At 40.6% G+C, this 20,628-nt stretch overlaps 1 protein-coding gene across 4 annotated transcripts in view; it reads right to left on the minus strand.

Moving 5' to 3' along the window:
- Nucleotides 1–20,628, minus strand: part of EBF1 (EBF transcription factor 1) — a 394,775-nt gene that overhangs the window by 89,049 nt on the left and 285,098 nt on the right. For 2 of the 4 annotated variants that reach the window (XM_033853521.2, XM_033853518.2), the window contains exon 9: nt 8,233–8,363. In XM_033853521.2, coding sequence (XP_033709412.1) covers nt 8,233–8,363 — 131 coding nt within the window. Of the gene's footprint in view, nt 1–8,232; nt 8,367–20,628 lie in introns of all 4 variants that reach the window. The other 2 variants (XM_033853519.2, XM_033853517.2) reach the window with 1 other exon arrangement.

Here is a 20,628-nt window from a genome sequence, read left to right on the forward strand (position 1 = left end):
TTATGTGCATCCTTACTGCACAATAAATATATCTAAATATAAACTACCTAATTATACATGCATTAACAAAAACTAAACTGCAATCTGTCTGGTACTGACACTATGAAGCAGCACTGAATATAACAGTTGCTAAAAAGTAGCATTTGTTTGATTGAATGAATGAATGAAAGGAGAAGCAGTGCCCTTCAACATTATTTTGTATAAATTAATGCCTCTGAAGTGTAAGGCTCTGTGCTAGACTCTGTAGACTAAGCTGAATTTTGCATGGATCCTGCCTTCAAGGGAGAGGGCAGCCCCTTATGTCACAATAATCAAAGATAGAAAGTGATAAGAACATAAGATGGTACAGATAAGGCCATTAGGAATTGAGAAAGAGAAAATATTCATTATCTAGAGCTGTGAGGGAAGATTTCAAAAAAATGATTTTTTTTCTGGATCGCAAAGGGTGGAAGGATTTGGGCACAGAAAGGAGGGAAAAGCATTGTGGAAGGAGGAATGGCATAAACAAGACAAGAGTGCAGAGGTGAAAAAATCACTGCAGGCATAAAGAGCCACATCTTTATCCAATCACTCATTGTGACTGGAGCAGAAGTTAAGATGAATGGTGGGTAAGGATGTTGAAAAGAAAGGTCAGAGGCTTACGAGGCTGTACTTGAATCCCAAACTACGGAGTTACGCCTTTAGGAAAGAGGAAGCCAGTAAGGTTGCATAAGGAGAAAGGCTTTAGGTCAGATCATCAGGGAGCCATTCCAGCAATCAGCATTGAGCACATGGATGAAATGAGCACAACACTATGTAAATATTGACTTTCTTCATTAAAGTCACATGACTGCAGCCAGCTGCGAATTCTGTCTTTGATTCACGTTAAAATTAGAAACACATCACACTTCTGTGGTTTATCCGTTTTCAAGTTATAGGCACATATGTGTACCTCCCGAATGCACTGTAAATAAATAGCTGAAAATGTCAACCTAAAGGTGCTTTTAACTAACCTGTAATTATCAACATAGAGGATAGACTTAAAGTGCCTTAGTCAAAAGTAGCAATATAGACTAGAGGATTTTAAAGCATAAGGTGAGCATGGTTGTAACTATGTAACTATATTAAAAAGGCCATTGGACTATTTTTAATCTGTTTTTTAAATACGCTGGCTCACTTAGAAATCATTCCCTGTGCAATAACTTGGACTTGAAAGGTATTCTTCAAAGCCATATTCAAAGTTTGATGCAAGTGATTCAGGCTACTCCTTTAATTCTTTACAAATGAAGTTTAAAATTTTGCATTAAGCATCTTCCTCTTAATAGATGATCAATAAGTACAGGTTGAATAAAGACTTGGCAACTTATGTATTTAGGAAAAAGTAGGCAATTAGGAATTATTTAAAACCTGTGCATTTAATAAACTTTGAATTAAACTTCTACCTGTAAGCTTCAATATATGTAAAGTAGATGACACAGCTATTTATGTTGTACCCTATTTATATTAAAAGTTTTTGAAAGAGAAGATATTTGACACAATGTCTTTCTCCACCTTAATTTTTTTTATTTTAGTGGAATTGTATCTCATATAAATGTGTTATACATAATAGTCGTTAGAGTTGTGATGCTATTATGTTTAAAACTTGGGAGGGTTTGGTAAATATAAGGAAGTATGTTTAAAAACTAGGGAAATGTCACGAGAAATCCTGGTACAAGAGAAAGCTGAATGGGGAGTGAGGTTGGTGTCTGGAGAACTGGGCTGGAGAACCAGCACTAACTAGCTAAGGCATTCTCAGGACAAGTCACTGCACCGGCGGGCGCTGGAACCTCTTTTTCCTCACTTACAAAATAAAACAGCTGCAGTTGATGACTGGAAATGCTCCTCAAAGCCCTCAAAATTTTGTGACTCTACATGTGGTTCAGTAAAAATCAAGGCCGGATATAAGGCCTGGGAAACTCACAGTGGGAGCATGTATGAGCTGTAGTCATTCATTTTTTGATGTCACAGAGGAGCAAATACTATTTTTCTTTTTTTAAATTTACAGTCCTTCCTCTGAGCTATGTGCACACATGAGAATAGAAAGTAGATATGGAAAGGAAGAAGGGAAGAAATCAATAACTGCATTTAAAACCTTATTTTCCGACTTCCGGATTCAAGCAGCAAAACTGCTTCTCAGCCCCACAAACTGCTATTTACCTGACCATGGTCACCCATAGGTTTCCCAAAGAGTGGCTTCTTTTGCCTTCTGCCTGTCTCTGGGAATGCCGTTGAAGAAAACATTCATCTGGATGAAAAAGACAGTGTGTGGCCCCTGGATGAGGCTAACTGGTTCATACAGTAATGTAACGCTGGCTTCTGCCATTTGAGCTAAGTGGTCCTGGCAATCTTTAAGTATAGCTGTCCTACAAAATCACATGGCATCTAACGTCAAGTGTGCACGGACTAAAACCAGATGCAAAATATGAGAGAAATTCTGTTCAGAGCCTTGCAGGATTAAACAATAACAGCTCCAGACATTGCTGGTCTAATCTGAATAATACTCTGCAAATATTTCACATTTTCCTACATCTACACCAGCCCAATCACTTCATAATTGGGTTTCATGACTTTACTTCATTAACATGAAATCTAAATATACTTCAGCCATTATCAGTATATCTTCCTGTAGAGTGATCCCTGAAAAAACAGGTTCTGTGGTCACAAAGTTTGGAACATGCTGCATACTATGTCTTAGATAGTCAAAGTGCATATAAGTACCTCGAAAACTCTAGGACAGGACCAGTGGAATCTGTTTGACTCAACATTTCCCAAATTTACTGGGAAAAACCTCCCACCCCCATCTCCCATGGGGTGCCTATTAAAATCCCAAAGAACTGGTATATTCCATAGAACTATCTGGAAGATGAATTAGAACAACACTGTGGTATAAGTCTCAGGTGTAGATCAGATACCAGAATCTGAAGTGTAGAGAGTGAAAATATGGACTGAAGAGATATCAATAGGGAGATCCAGTTTGGGGGCTAATTAAATCATTTTGATGAAGTTCAAAATAAACATGATATTGTATACTGCAAGTGTGTTCTAAAAGTGAAGAACAAACAATAGTGGAAGAAGTTACTTCCCACCCATCTTCACTCCCACCCTTCTTACTGCTGGGGGGGTTTCAAGGGAATGAATTCTAGATAAAAGGAATGACTAGAATTGTAGCTGGTTTCCAAGAGGATTTGGTCTAAGACCCTCATTTTCAGATGTTGAGATGGAGGTCCAGTGACCAACAATGACTAAAATATAGGTGCTCCGACTGGACAATGGAAGGACTATAATTACTATCTGGCTCCTAGCCCACTGCTACCCCGTGAAATCTAAATCCTTTCTTGGATGGTTGTCTTCCATTCCCGCCACCCTCTGCTCCCTGCCAATCCCACCACTGGACACTTTTTACAGGCAGCTTAAACACCATAAGCTGTATAAATTCTCTCAGCTATTTCAGTGACTAATTAAAAGGATTGTGAGAGCCTAAAACGTCCAGCACAGAGATCCACCTGGACATAATAGAAACCTGATTGGTTATTGGAACAGTCTACCTCTGACTACACTACTCTCTCTGCCTTCTAGAACCTTAGCTGGAATTTTAAACCACAAATTTAGCTCTAGATTGCATAAATATATTATGTAACTCTCTAATTTGCTACATGAGAGCAAGCTGTCTTTCTAAGTAATATACCAGATCCCACAAAGATTCACTTTAATCACGGATAGTACCTACCCCAGTGTTCCACACCAGCTGGTAAGCCAACCAGTACTCATTGTTTAGAAATTAGAGGAATTCAGAAGGAGATATTAAAATAACAATTGGCACGACAAACCAGTAGCAGGAGCCCCTCGCCCCTCCAAATCACAGGTTGGAGAAAAGCAAAAGCAATGAAGTACATGTGTATTCAAGAAAAAAACTCAATCCACGTTAAACATTAGCACACATCAACCCTGTTGGTTTCTCTGGGTTTATATATAAAACACTACAAAGATTTTTTTTTTTTTGAGTCTTCTGGTGTAAGACATGACAAGGAGTACGAGAGTATCAGGAAGATAATTTGCTTTGTAAAAAGAGAGGAGAAAGGGCGAGAAGCAATAAGGAAGAGAAACAAAGATAGCAAACCAAATTCACAGGAAAGCCCTGTGGTTCACCTCAAACTTGGGAGCTCACAGAAGGCAGCCCTGAGTTAGGAACGGGACAGTGCCACCTGTCTTCTTCCCAACTGGGGGCTATCAGTGAGCTAAAATGAGCTACTCACTTGCAAAAGATTGGGTTGGTAGGGGAAGGGCACAGATGAGGGTAAATAAAGCCAGCCCTATTTTCTCTGGCTCTTTTTAAAACTTCTTTAGCTAAAAAGAGACTCCAAATAATAGCATCAGCTGCTAATCTAAAATGTTATCGACTTGTCCTGGCCCACCAGCCCGCTTCCTGCGTGCTTTGAGCTACAGAGTGAAGAAATGGAGAAGAGATGAAAGTCTACTTAAAATGAAAAGTACTAGATCTCAGAGGTGGCATAACCTCAAGAGAAAATGTGGCCAGGGACAAAGAATTTGGATAGACTGGGGTCCTACTCTAGAGAAGAGGCCCAGACAGGTTAACTGTCTTAAATATACAAGTAACTTAGTCATTCATATAGAAAAAGAAGAGGTTGTCTTCTGCCTCTAACACAAAGCATATACCCTTCATAAGGGTAAATTCTTCCTGTAAGCCAACGGCTCCACCCACAAACTTACACAACTAGAAAATGAAGGGACCGCTCTTCTGTTCTCTACATGACAAGTCTAGCTTACTTTGGGAGGTGATAGTAACTGTTAAGATACCATCAAGTATAAGGCATCAATGGCAATTCCATCCTGGTCTGATACGGTAAAACCCTAGGGTAAAAATTTTGGCATAGGCTAAATCGTGGACGGTTAAAAAGGTGAGCCCTGGATTTGGACTGTCTGGGTTCACATCGCATCTCCACCAGTTGATAACTGAACAGCTTATTTAACTTCCCCAAGCGCAGTTTCCCGGTTAGTGAAATGAGAACAGCACGCTATACATGCTACACATGCGAGCTGTCACCAGGTTCACGTGAGAGCCTGGCAGGAACTAAGTGCTCAATGAATGTTAGCTAATATTAGTCATACTCTACTTTCATAGATATCTTCTCTTAATAGTCACAGTTACCAAGTTCTGATTCTATCCAGTGGAAGCCTGGAGAAATGGCCCCCAATTTCTTTGGGCCCTACCAAAATAAAAGACACAATTTAATTTTGACTAAAAACAACAGTCATAGTTACTACTACTGTTGCTATTACTACCCCTACTACTGTACCACGTGGATTACTGTGCCTGTCTTTTTTTCCTCTCTTCTTCCTGTCCTTCCTTACTCTCAATATTCTACCTATTTGCTCTCTCATTAACGTGGGCTTGTATTTCCTTTGTAAAAACATACATTGTGGTTCAATCCCACCTCTAGCCCTATCTGTCAGTGTGATGGTGGGTCTCTGACCCTCTCTGACACTTGGTTTACTTATATGTATGTAACATGGGGCTATAATGAGAAGCAAATAAAATAATACCCGTAAAGTGCCTATGCATGAAAACCCTTAGTAAATGTGAGCTACTTCTCAATTTCTCGTCAGTATACAATGGATTTGGGGGTTTGGAGCAGTACCAGATTCTCCCCCTGCACTAAAAAAGAGAGAACATCATATCTGTCAAATAGCCTGGATGAAAATCTAAATTTATAAATAGTTTAGAATATTTACAAAAAGTTCACCTCTGCAAGACTTATTTTTCCAAATGTCAGGACCATCATGATGATAACAGGCCAAATTAAAGTCCTCCATCCAGACACCCAACTGCTAATGCTGCAGGGGATTTATTTATTTTAAAAGAATATTAGCTAAAACATTTTGGGAAACTACATAGTGGGCTTTCACCAGGAAAGAGTCATAGCTGATTTATGATATATCCACAAAGGAGAGCAGTTTGTGAGGAGGAGGTGGGCAAAGAAGGAGCATGCGCCCTCCAACCCCCACCTCCCAGCTGGACCCCCCAGATCCATCACGAGGGACTTCTGGTACACTCAAGGCAGGGGTAGTGGAGGGACACATGAGGGGCGAGGACAAAGGTATCACCTCAGTGGATTTTCCTTTTCATGACTTGCATTGATTTTTATATGGAAACAGATCCTTTAAAGCAATTTAGATAAATCTAAGGTAGAATTTAACCTCCCTTACGTGTTCACCAAAAAGGGCAAGAAAGTGAGGGAACTGAGAGGAAACTGGGGGACCTTGACAAGGTGGAGGGAAAAATGAACAATTTCCTGATATGCTGAAGTCCTTTATTCCACATCCAACGTGGTGCACCTGGCCTAAGACAGGCATGAGGTTGTAAAGGGAGCATCACACTAACCCCACTTATTCTCAGGGGTCAAGAATATGGCTGATTCTGAGCCCCATTTCTCAGGCCTCACTGTGACTGCTATGACCTGGATAAAAAGTTCATATTCTATTTATTCTTCCCCTCTTCTCAAGGTCCAGGACAAGCAAAAGAATGAGGGGTAGGAAGGGATGAAGACACAGCCCAGGGGACCTGGGAATGGTTATCCTTGTGAGCACTGTTGTCTCCAGCAGCAAGGAAGAAACATATGCCATGTACGTGATGCTTCTAATGTTACAACCCAATGTTTCCAACAAAGAATGGGGTGTAGTCAGCCAGGGGAGTTCAGTCCACCTCCAGACCTGGGCTGTTCTAACGTGGACAGCAATGAGTTTGGTGGACTGAGAAGTCCATCTCTGATTCAGCTTTAAGGGAGCTTGGATTCTCTGGCCAAGAGCATGCCGCTTGTTGGATGCATGGGAAAGACAAAGGCAACGGCAGAACGGGCTGGCAAGGGGCTTGCCGGAGTGGCTTACTGGCAGTGAGGTGTGCACATAGAAGGCTTAAAAGGAAGGGCAGCCTCTGCTTTGGAAAGATAAATGTACTCAACTGTCACAGTCTTAACTTTCTGCTTATCTCTGTGGCCCCTCCAAAGAGAAAACACAATCAAAACATCTGGATGGGCTAAACAGTGGTGTCATGGGAGGACAACCAGAAATGGAAATAGAAACTCTGAGTTCTAGCTCCAGTTCTGGTACTGACTCCTTTGTGTGGCCACATACCTATCACTCACACTCCATGGGCTCTGGGTGGCTGCTTTGGGGTGATGTAATTACATATGTCTAAGTCTCAGTATCCTTATCAAGAAAAGGTACACGTTAAGAGTATTTACCTTGTGGTGTAGAGGGAAGATTAAGATGATCTATGTCAAGAACTCAGCACAGTGCCCAGAATCCAGTAAGTCTCAATAAAGTTTAGCCATTCTATGAGCACTTGTAAAGTGTGTGAGATAAGTGAGCTCAATGCTCTCTTGCAGTTCTAACCTTGTTTTTACTCTAAACTTCGGGGAGATGAAAGAAAAGGGGCTCTGGGCATGCTGGCTAAGAAATCGAGGCTCAGAATTTAGAAAGCAAAGGCAAGTTTGCCATGGCTTAAGGAATGGTGATACTTATGTTCTGTAATTTGAGCTAATGTTGATTATTGCCAGACAAGTCAACTTGCAGTTAAAATAATGATCACAGTGCTTGAAAAGTACTGCAAAACTAGAGCATAGTCATTTTCATATGGTTGAAGTCCCACACTGAGACGCCTGAGAGGTATAAACTCCTAGGGCTCTGGATTCTTCTAGGTTCCCCTGGCAAACTGCTCACTCTCTGATGAAGAGTCATTGAATAAGTCAAGAACCACCTGCACCTGGATTATTACTGTCACGTGAATGGTGATCCTTGAAGATGGTCCTACAATAGACTCCATCTACAAATGTTCACAGATTACTACCTTGTTACAGTTTGAACAGGGCTTTGCCTATATATTTTGTGACTTTGCATCTCCTTTCCAATTCCCAATACATAATAGGACCTCCACACTGTGGCTAGCCCATGAGGACAAATGACAAAACAGAAGGTCTCCTGGTGCTGATGGGCCAGTGGATGGAAGTCATTCCAGTAGAAAGTGATGCCTCCTGGTAAACCCAACCCATCTTTCCTAGTTTCCAGAGTTCCATAGACTGGAGCTGGCCCACCCAGACTGCCATCTCTAAATTCTATACACTCTCTTAGAAATGCAAGTGTAGACAGTCTCCTCAACTAGACCAAGCTATTAGATATTAATGTTCAGACAACACCTACCTCACTCCAGACCAGCATGGTACCGAATATGACCTGTAACCCATCAAAGAAATTGTCCCCTATGATGATCACAGTCGCACCTCCCGTCGTCCATCCTTCACTCGGGCTGATGGCTTTGATACAGGGAGTAGCTGCTTTTCAACACACATGAAAAAGAGAAGGAGTCGGCTGTTAGAACCAAACTTTAATGATGGGAGACTTGAGGAAAAGAAAAAAAAAAATCTTTTATCTTTTCACGAACAGAAAGTCCCTCAAGATCTCAGCATTTCCTAGTCACATTAGGACCTGAAACCTCAGGGTGCAATTTCAGTTTTTAAAAGCATGCTTTTCATTGTTTCTATTAAGATACATATATGTTACCCAAATCTTTTTCAAACCTGAAATCTTATGAAATAAAACGTAGAAGCAAAATTTAATTTATGAAATGCTAAGGATTTTTTTTAAATGGGTGATGTTTTAAAATACACTGGAAACCTCATAGAATTGCTTCATAATTAAATACATCTCCTGAAAAGAAAGCTCATAGATTTTTTAGATAAACATTGCTGTTTGATGGGAAGGGAAGAAAGAAAGGAGGCTGGAGCAGAACATCGTTCTTGTTCCATGCCTTCTGTCTGTACCACTAACAGAGCAATATTCCTGAATAAAAGTCACTAAGTTTTTTTCAATAAATGTCATGGATGCCATTTTATAGATGCAAAGTATGCAGGTCACTCAGGGTGAATTATGTAACCAAATAGCTGAGTCAGGGCTGAACCACAGAAAGTCCCATGACCTTTGCTTTGTTGTCATTCCCAGGCATAAAACCCAAGAACTGGCTTTTTCAAAACTTCCTATCTCCTTTCTTTCCATTATAAATGGCCCTTGGAGATGGGAAATAATTTGCAAATACTGTGATTCCAAACACACTAGAGGTGGTTTACCTGATGAGCATGGCGTGCTTTCAACAGAATTACTAGGCAAAAATGAAATCTCTCAGAGAGTACTTTCGTACCACTGAGGACTGTTAACTCCACAATGCCATGCTGCTGTTTTCATGATCACTTTTATGAAAAGGAACAAAGCAAAATTCTAAAGCGAAGGAGATATTGTCTAAGGAGAGAAAATGAGACCCTCCTCTTTAATAAAATGTTTATTAAGTACCCTAGACTGACTTTCCAAGTATTGAAGCCAATGAGAGCACCAGTTAATTTTAACAGGAAGAAACTGGCAAAAAAATTACTGGACTTTGTCAAATTTGGCAAAATGTCATGCTTTAACTTTTGCAAGAAGAAAAGAAAATATGAAGCCCAGCCCGCTGGAACCATTGCTCATGTGCCACCACACAAACAAGCAGAATGGGTTTGATTTTGAGTCAAATTTATCTTATAAAATTGCACAGAGAAATTTGGAAATATCCAAACTAAACATTTCATGTTGGCTGAACTCACAGCAATGCATTTACAACTAAAACTGGCCAGTTCAGATGCCTTTTCTCTCCCCCACTTTCTCCTAAAAACAAAATAATTAATCAAGGAAATGTAAATGATTCACGGCTTGAAAATTCTTGTTCAATTTTTGACACATATAAAGGTTGTGATCAATGTTCCACAGGCATAGGACTTTTTTGTAAAATCTTCCTTTAAAAGTAACCACGTTTAAATGCATAATTGAGTACTCCTAAACTAATGATAGAATATGATGCATGATTCCAAGCAATTTATAAGAGAAATAAACTACATTTAACAACTATATAAAATTCTTAAAATATAAGCAGTTTGGAAACATTCTAGTTAATGTCTCAAAATCTTAATTCTTAATTTCTAACTCAGTGTAAGTACTTAGTTGCTAGAGTGGAGTAGAACAGGTATTACTATATCCCCGGATACTTCTGAGAAGACTAGAATATTGGTTAAACTGAACTGGTCTTGAAAGATTCCTGCCTGATGGCAAAGTGTGGAATCCAACGGTATCATTAAACGCTGACCCTGTGATTGCCCTCATAAACACAAAATAATCTTGGTGTTTATTATCTGTATTAGCTTTGGGATTTCTTTTAATTTTTTAAATTTTATTTTTTAATCACACAAGCATGTTCCTTTAGTTAAGTATGGACTCCTCCAGGCTTTCTCATCGTTGCACAAAAGCAGACACAAGGGCGTGTTGGTTTATCTTTGACAGACTCTCCTATTGTAAAGAAGCTATAATAACATGGTCAAGAACTGCCAATTTTATACTTGACCCCAGCTCTCTTTTTTCCATTTGTTATTTGTAGGATATAGAAGGCATGTAAGTACATATATGTATAGATGTGTGTGTATGTGTTCAAACATTTCCTAAGGAAAGTGATGATGTTTTCAACCATCCAGAAGAAAAGGTACACGTCAACTAGTCAGAGGTAAGTGAGCATCAAGTTTCAAGAGAAAAACTGGTGAGGAAACAATATACAATACCATCTTCTTAGTTTTGGGGGAGGAACAAAAAGCGCTGGAGGAAGTACTAAAGGAAAAGAGTGGCACCCCTGGATCCATCCTACCTCTATGCTCAACACAATCCACTATCCCTGCTTAGGGAACTAAGTGCCATTCTCAGAACAAGTCGGTCGGGCAGCCCTTTCTAAGTTGAGACCTCAAAGGGTTCCAAAGGTGCTCCTATACATCTGTGTCATGGCAGTCTTGAGAGGAAGCTCTGTGGCACTCCCCCACTGGGAAGATTGGAAAATATGTAAAGGAATCATGGGCTGACCCACTGAGAGAGAGGGGTGAGGAAGGGATGTTACTGGCATTTAGTACCTGGAAGTCAAAGATGCTAAGTTTTCATGCATGAGACAGTCCTGCAAATGAAGAATGCTATAATGTCAATAATGCAGGGTAGAAGACACTGTGACTAGCTAAATGAACCAGGCTCAAGAGCAGTTGTTAAGAACTCACAAATCCATACAGGCCAAGGCAAGAAACACAAATGAATACAGCAGCTCAGGGTCTCAGAATAAGCATGAGATGGATGGTTGCTGGTACCGAATTGGGGAATCTCCAGCCATCGGTATCCCCGCACAGAGGCAGTCCCAGTGTGACCTGGTCTTCTGATCTTTCTAAAGAAGCCAGGAGCCCAGATTTTTATGTGAAATTTCCCAATCTTTAAATGCTGGCAACTAATTCAATATATTTTTTTAATGTGTAGGCTAAACAAAATGTTTATGGACTTAAATTTAACTCATCGGCTGCCATCTTACATTTTGACCCTAGTCACAAACAAACTTGCCAGACTAAAAGCAGCACAGGAAGTACTTGCAAACGTGCCTAAAATAACAAGTACCCAAATGTTCACTGTAGTATCGACAGTAAACAGTATAAGAGTCTAGGTGCCCCCAGTAAGGGAGTGATCATAGGATGTGTGGAGTATCATTAGAATGGACGAAAAAAATTTTCTATAAACTGACATGGAAAGATGTCAAAATATGTCAGTAAGTAAAACAAAAATCAGTTTGTAGCCTGATGAATAGTGTGATTCTGTTAACTTAAAAACTGATATCTATTAGCCTATATGTATGAGCATGTGTAGGTACGTGTGAACAGGTATGACAGACAAAAGTCTGGAAGGATGTACACGAACTGTCCCCAGTGGGTCCATATGAAAAAGGAAGGTGACTAGAGAAAGGAGACTATTAAATTCTACTCTATAGATAGCCATATGGTTTGAATTTTTCCAGTGAGCACATACTAAGGTAATACGTTTTAATTAAAAAAATAACAGCAGAGCATTTAATTCTGTGCGACATAAAGGTTATACGTTTTAGAGCAAATTGATACTACTTTTTTTTTTTAAGCTCAGATGTGCTAAGTAACAGATCCTGAGCCTCCCCTTCCGTCTTCTCTTGGGGTGTGTTTTCTCTGAGAAAGCTCGGAGAACATCTGCAACGACTTGTTTTTCTTTCACTCAGGATATCCAGAGAGATGCAGAGGGAAGATAGTTTATAATAGTCACGGTGGATGTGTTCAGTGAAATCTGAAGGTGAAAAGACTCATGAAAGAGTTCAATCCAGCCCAGGAGTATAATAATCAATACAATTCTATCTCCAAGGAAATATTATGGAATGGGGGAGAGGAGTGGATTTGAATACAAAACCACTTTTACCGGCCAAATCTTGATTTAATTAATGAAAGAGTCTTTCTTCCTCGCCAATGAATTTTCACACTCTGGGTCTCCACAAGGACAGTAAGCCAATTCCTGGTTCTAAATCTCATTAAAAATAAAAGTTTGGGTGTTTTTTTCTCTTTTGTTTTTTTTTAAACCTCTCCTCCCACTCACAACAGCCACCCAAGTAAAGGAGATTTTTCCTTCCTTCAAACTATGACAATAACATGATTATACCACCACAGTTTAGCATAATGGCTCTGAAATGCTCGTGGCACATTGCAGAGTTAAAGTGGAAATTATTAGGTAGCTCTTCTTTGTTATAATAATGATCACTCCACAAATAAAAGCTCTTCTCCCAAAGGTACTGCAAGGCGCAAAATGCTAATTCTGAAGATTATGTGTGCGCTTTTATTAAATATTACTATGCCCTGCCTGTTTGAGGGCTTCTCTGCTCTGATTGTTTTATGAGTACCATGTTAATGTCATTCCCATCTTGCTAGCAGCAGGCACACATTTTAGCGTTTGTATGAGAGTTGATCAAAGGCCACGTGCTGGGGGAATTGCTGAGAAAACACGGACAAGCGATAAAAATCTAACAGATTAATTGGTTTAAATTTCATTTCAGGGTGTTGAACTTTGGCTCGGAACTCTAATACTACACCGTGAGTCAGGGCCTAATTACCAGATTTCCAATTTGCTTCTGAACAATGGTTGCGGTGAGAAGGAAAAGAGAGGGTAGAACGAGGGGAAAAAAAAAAAAAAAAAACACGAAAGAAAGAAATCGTTCAGGCTCCAGTACATATTTAACAACTAATGTTCTGTGTGCAGACAATTGCACCAGGGGCCATTTGCTATCACCTGCTCTACTTCCAGAGGGTTTATATTTCCTTCCAAAAGCCACAGAAGGCAGAAGAAATCACGGATGGCCTCAGCAGTTTGAAATTTTCTGATTTATAGAATTAGTATTACAAGATTCGAATGCCTGCTCACCCACACTGGAAGTATCAGGCTTTTTATTAGCGAGGTGAATTTATAAACTGGAATCGCCCCTCAGCCTCCAATAGCAATGATCTATTTCATTGATAGAAAGCCAGGGCCGGGAGAACCATGTTTACCTCGGGGTTTATGGGGGGCCTTGGGAATAAGGGTTAATTGAGCTCAGAGGTGCCTGCCCATTGAGGTGAATTAGTGGTGTGCGCAGCTATCAACAGGGTCCTGGGGCTGCTCTTACTTTTGCCTCTGAAATCTCTTTGTACTGTGATCAATACCTCACTTGTTTGGGGTAGCTGTATAGATGACCCGGGTGCAGCATTTACCATCTCTTATCCCCAAAATGAGGCTTTTGTGACAGTCGATGTCCCATTACAGAAGCCTCACTAGAGATGTGTCGTTTGGCTCTTTTCTCCATCCCTGTGTTTAAATGCCATGGGGAAACAATGCTCAATCAGTTGGTAAAAGGTACAAATTTAGAAATGCTTTAATCCCACTCCAAATCTCAAAATAAAGTTCCACTGAAGTGGAGGTAATGTTATTTTCCATTTTCTTTGTGTATGGTATATGGAAAAAAAAAAAAAGGAAACCCTCCTTTTCCAGCATTCTGTTAACCAGAACTCTCTACTACTGATGAACATTTCTACAGAGCAGATACTGATGCTTACAATGGAGGTGAAAATGCCAGCACCAGCCCTTAATGGCTTCTGAGTAAAGACAGAAAGATGCGACTATGTTAAGTTGATTCTAACGTTCAGGGTATTATAGCATCTGAAAATGGGCCAGAGCTCCAGCTTTTCAAGTTCCACATCTACCACCCAGTGCGACCTTGAAGCAGTCACTTACCCTCTCTCTGAGTCACCCGCTCTAAGCAGTGGTGGTACCCACCTCACAGACTCCTGGCAAAATGCAGACAGTGCCTGCTTGGGTATTGCTGTTTTACTATGTTCCATGCACATAGGACGCTAGTTGCTATAATAACAATTACTGTCATCATCAGTTCCCCACTAACCAGAGTTTATTTACTAGAATACACCATAGTCTCACCATCGCAGATTATGAGGCAGATTGTAAAACTTCCCTAGGAAATTTCCAACCCAGTGACTTGCTAACATAGCTAAGCTTACTGAGGAGGTGAATTTGGCATCAGTAATTACAAAGTAGAATTTTTTTTAAGGCTCTCATTAGCCTGGAATGAATATTAATGGCAATCTTTTCAGAAATGAGGAATTAACTTTAATGTTTTTGCCCCAAACTCTTGAGACTTGGCAGAAAATGCTGCGAAACCCACGAGCTCAGCTCATTTCTATGGGACACCTGTGACCTCATAAACTCTCAGGCCTTTCTCCCTTGTATCTACTTGATTTTGGTAAGGTTGTGCTTGGGAGCAAGCCTGTTTCAGAGATGGATGGGGACACAAAGTACCCCCACTTGGACTCAGTGCACAGTTATCTGCCCTTCCTGTTTAATTGGAACTATTATTTTTGCTAAAACTATTATCTTTCCTAAAGTGAAATGATGATTTTCCTGACTGCTCACAGCTCATCAGGAGCAACACCTGCATTCTTTGATCCTGACATCCAGTAGCTGCTGGCCAGGGAGGAGGGCAAACAGAGGGTTTGACCCTCCTGGGAAACCTGGCTCTGTATATTTTCACCATGTACAGGAAGTGAATCTATTCTGGGTTCACCCACCCTCCAACTGGAAGCCTTAGAAACCAGTAGCAGTTATAATGCCTGACCTGAACCCTAGCACCAGAGGGTGCAAACTTCACTTTCAGAATGCTAACCTCACCACAGACTCCTAGCCAACTAATAAACAGATAAACAAATTTGACAGTTTCCTCACTCAAGATGGAGCAGTCTTTGTAACACTTACGCTCTTACTTTAACTTTACTAACCAGATTTATTTCTGCCTTCCTTTATTTTCTTTAGTAATTGCTTTATGCAGTTAAGCATTTTATTGTTTATTAGGGTTTTTATTTGGGTTGGTTTTGTTATTGGCCTGCATTTATTGCCCCATCCACCAGCATATCTAGATATTACTTGGCAAAGAATCACATATTATATATGCAAAAGAGCCTCCCTCCTTCTCTCTCCCAACCCCCTGTGTGTATGTGGGTGTTTGTGTGTGATGGTGTGTTTGTCACTCTGAAGAGAACTGTAACCCATGATATAGATATTTCTCAACACCAGATGCAATTAAATCTATTAAATATTAAATGAGGAGTTCAAGAATTTCAAGTGTTTTTCATCCTTTATTCCAAAGTGACTTCATTTGGCAAGAAAGCCCTTTGCTTTGACATTAATGGCTCTCTCAGAAAACAAGTGAAGGAAAAATTCATAGTCGCTAGATGGAAACATGGATCTAATATCCATCTACATCAAGGCAGAGTTAACCCAGTGGGGCTGTCTAGGTGTATCTGAACTTAGCAGAATACCTAAGTTCCAAACTATGCCATTTGCTAAATACAGAGCAAGTCCAAATCATATCTACTTGCCATTTATTTTGCAGATTTCTTATTCTGTTCTGAATTAGAAAAATTCCTGAACAATGAGTGGACATAGATCTGAACAAGGGAAGGACAGAAATCCTGGTACAGAAATCCTGGGGCAACAATCGTAATCCGAATATTCCAGGACAAGCACTTTGGGATTTCTGAGTTTGTCTATTTGTGATCCAGAACTTTGTGCAGGTTCACTACACAGGGTGATTTAAAAATTTAACAGTGAAAAATCTTGACATTTTGATGTACCTGTAACTTCTAAATTGCACCTGAAAGACTTGTTTATGGCTTTTTGATTTAATGACACGCAACACAGCATTGTTTCATAATATGCAAAAATTGTTTGTTAAAAACACTTCAGGAGGGCTTCCCTGTTGGCGCAGTGGTTAAGAATCTACCTGCCTATGCAGGGGACACAGTTCGAGCCCTGGTCCGGGAAGATCCCACATGCCGTGGAGCAACTAAGCCCGTGTGCCACAACTACTGAGCCTGCGCTCTAGAGCGCGCGAGCCACAACTACTGAGCCCGCGTGCCACAACTACTGAAGGCTGCACGCCTAGAGTCCATGCTCTGCAACAAAGAGAAGCCACTGCAATGAGAAGCCCGCGCACCGCAACGAAGAGTAGCCCCTGCTCGCCGCAACTAGAGAAAGCCTGCGCACAGCAACGAACACCCAATGCAGCCAAAAATAAACAAATAAACAAACAAATAAATAAACAAAAACATTTCGGGAGCTCAGAATTTTATAACTCAAAGAGGTGAGAATGTACTGCTTTCCACCTCAAGTTTGATCTGTCAAATCCAAAATTAAAATGTACAAAATATTAATCCTAGAGCAGCTCACAGCAAATAATGCCATCAGTTTTTCTTTTTTCTTGTCCTATGACTGTCAGCCACCCCTTTGCAAAGCAACAGAGAAAAATTATCATGGAGGGTGGAAGAATCCTCAAAATGAATTATTCATGGGTCCAATTGTGATATTTGTTGCAACAATAGTAAATTCACTTGCCTCCGATTATACAGTAGGTAAATAACTCTTTTCTTCCTGATGAGAACTTTCATGCACAAAATTATTTTTAGCCCAATTCTCCTGATTATCCTGTTATAAGAAAAGTTCTAGATATGAAAGTCAGGGAAGAAATGGAAATGAAAGTCACTTTCCAAAAAAGGACACCCAATATTGTGAAGAAAGGAAACAATTTTCAGGTTAAAAAAAAAAAAAAACATGTCACTGCTTCTTCATGGAATCCTCAAGTGTTTATTTGCAAGCAATCTTCCTGGGTCTGGAAAATCATAAAGTCAAATATGAGCAAGTCTAGTGGAAAATCTGTGACGCTAATCTTGGCTGGAGCCGTATTTTTAACAGGCCTTGAATGTGTGTGCCGGATTATCCAGATGGTCATACAGGAATCGGCCTGATAGGATTAAACCTTTATGCTGAACTCTGCTCCATCTGTTCTCCAAGGTTTGCCTTTCCTTATCTGAATATGAATTTTTAGCCTCCTTGTGTCTGGGAGTCAGACTAAATTCAGCATTCAAAACAGAGATGTGTGCAGATAGTTTAACATTTCGCTACTTAGTGTCGGTTGACATCAACTTGGTCTTTTTCTAGTAAATATTTTTGCGAAGAATTTTCCTAAGAAGGAATTTAAACGTACGGAGAATCTACTTTTTTTGTTAGAGGGCTTTGTCTTCCTCCTCCTATTGAATTCTAGGACTCATTCCATTCACTGTCCTAATAGGGGTTTACATTGATGTTTGCACATAAAGATAGAAAAGCAAGACCTGTATCCTCTCTGCAGATCCGACTTTAAGAAGAGATGACATATAATTCTGACTGGATGAATGATCCAAGCAGAATATATTCATGTATGCTTTGTTCTTTTTCTCCATTTCAAGAGGATTAGTATTAGTCACCGTTTGATAAAATTAGCTACAACAGCTGTTTCTATCATGTTCATTAGGTTTTCTATGTTTTTAAGGAGGCTTTCTCAGGGGAGGGGGTTTGTAATTCAGAGCTCCATCTTCAATGAAACAGGCTGATGTTTGTTTTGCCCTCCTGTGCATCTATCCCTGGAAGCAGTGAAGTTACTCATTTCTCAGTTGGAAAAGCTGGCTTGGGGCAAGTTGTCAATGGGCCAGAGCCTGGTAGATGGTTCTGGGATTTCCAACCCTGTGACAAAGGAAAGGGGAGGGTTCTGACTGCTGGGCTCAGTGAAGCAAACCAAGGTGCAAAGGAATAAAGAAGCTGCATGAAAGAGGGATCATTCAGAATCCTACATTGTGGCTGGTTTAGGGCAATGTGGTCATTAGGTGTGTTGGATTCATGCTTGTGATGGAAACACAAGAGCCAGCAGCCTGTGCAGCCCCAGCCCTAAGAAGAGAGGATCCCCCTAGCAGTCTAGCAGGGCTCCATCGGCTTTCCATAGCCCCCTTGGTGACCCTAATTCCTGCCTCTATGCCACCACGAATGGCAGCAGCAAGCAGCCAATCAAAAATGTAGGCTTTTATACACATAGGTCTAGTTATTATAAATACGCAATACCCTTAACCGATGAAAGGTCAGGGGGCAGAGAGCAGTGAGACTTCCCATTCAAGCTTAGGACGACTTAGGTTTATTGGTATAACTCTCGTAGAACATATGTATCTGGCTCCTTAAATGGACAAGAATTCTAGTCAGGTGATAAGGGGTGGTACCAAATAGGTGATCCTAACTGATGAAGCCCGCTATAAGTAATCTCTTGTAAAATAGACATGCTGACCAAACACAGTCCTAGCACCTATTCTCCACATTTTATCCTAAACAAGGACACTGCATTGGATGTTCAATCCCATTACTTAAATCTGCTTTGCCCAATATGGTAGTTACTGGCCATATGTGGCTATTGAAATTTAATTTTTAATTAACAAAAATTCAATAAAAATAGAAATTATTTTCTGGGTCACACTAGCCACATTGGTCAAGAGCTACATGTGACTAGTGACTATCACAGAGGACAGTACAGTTATGGAACATTTCCATCATCACAGGAAGTTCTATGGAACAGTGCTGATCTATGGTTCAAGTGTAAATAACTGAGCCTGTCACTGACAGAGAATAAACAGAGCTACCATTTACGGGGTGCCCTCCACACGCCAGAAACTGTGCTAGGAACAATTAACCTCTAATCCCTCCAACAGTGATCACAAAATCAAGTGCTCACAGGGCCAGGCAGGAAGGTAAATAAATAAAATGGGCTAGAGGCAACACAGTGGGAGAGGTGGGGAGTGTGGCCAACTGTAGAGTGTATCCCCTACCCAAGAGGGACACAACTTCTCAGTTTAACCTAATTGTTTCCATTTGAGAATGTGGTACTACCAGCCCTACCAGCTCTTCTGAATATTAAGAGAATGTGCACATCCAGATTTTCATATAAAACATCTTCATTTTTAATTGTAAAGCAACAAATACATAGTTTCTTAAAGCAACATGCAAACCAAACCTAAATATGACTTAGAGCTGGATTCAGTCCATGATCTGATCCATCAGTGTGCAACTTCTATAAATCCTTGGAGGGCCAATCATCTTTTAGTTATTAATTTCTGAAACTGCATGACTAATACTGCCACCGACTCATCAAACAACAGACACAAACCACACCACTGTCAATTCTGTCTCTGATTGTTCAATCCCTCTCCCAGAACAACACAGAAGTCCCCAGCTAGCCCTCCTCCGCTGTGCAGATTTTCTATAAGCAGTCTGGGAGACGAGCTCCGTGCTCCTGAAGGATTTCTACTGTCATTATGCAAGACAGCATAGATAGTGACTTTTTAAGGAAACTACGCTTTGAATGTGAGCAGCATCTCAAAATCAACCTTGTCCAACCTTTAGTAATGCACAACTCTTGCTTTGTGCTTTTCAGAATAGCACTGCTTACATTTCTCTCCACAACCTAGGCTGCTACTGCTAACGTATTTGAGTGAACTTTTATTATTGAGAACCTTATCGTTTTGAGCCAGTTTCCTCTCTTCGCTGACACATTCGGTGATGCTGCACTCCACTGTTTGTCATAGCACAGATGTTTCCGTGGTGATGATCAGTGACGTCACAAGCACCAGAATGTGTATCATCAAACTTATCCAGACAGAGGAGCAAAAAAGAGGGAGAGCTCCACTTCCATTTGAACTCCATGTTGGACTGACTTGGCCACCTCAAAAATTACTCTTTGGAGTCTGGGCTGTTCTATCTGGACTGCAAAGGGCAAGTACTCACACTTGCCTGTTTATGATTCATTTCTACTATCAGATTATTAATTAGGTGCTAAGTCCCACGTACATACCAAAACCCAGATTAACCTGCCTCTGATGCCCACTTTCAAAACAATACTGCCCTGCTCAGAAGCTTTCTGTCGTTTCCCCTTAGCCTACAGGATCAAGTCCACCCTTACAAGTCTGGCTGATTCACCCCTTCCAACCTCACCCTCCACCTATCCCAAACTAGAAGAAGGGCTCAGCAGCACTTGGGACCACTGGTTCTGGATTCAGGAGGTCTCAGCTCACATTCCAGCTTCTCCACTTACCAGGCTGGGCAACTTACTTCACTTTTCTTTTCTTTTCTTTTTTTTAAATTAATTTATTTAATTTATTTATTTTTGGCTGTGTTGGGTCTTTGTTGCTGTGGGCAGGCTTTCTCTAGTTGTGGCAAGTGGGGGCTACTCTTCGTTGCAGTGCGCGGACTTCTCATTGCGGTGGCTTCTCTTGTCGCAGAGCACGGGCTCTAGGCACGGGGGCTTCAGTAGTTGTG

This window comes from Tursiops truncatus, chromosome 3 (assembly GCF_011762595.2).
Source record: "Tursiops truncatus isolate mTurTru1 chromosome 3, mTurTru1.mat.Y, whole genome shotgun sequence".
NCBI classification, from domain to species: Eukaryota; Metazoa; Chordata; class Mammalia; order Artiodactyla; family Delphinidae; genus Tursiops; species Tursiops truncatus.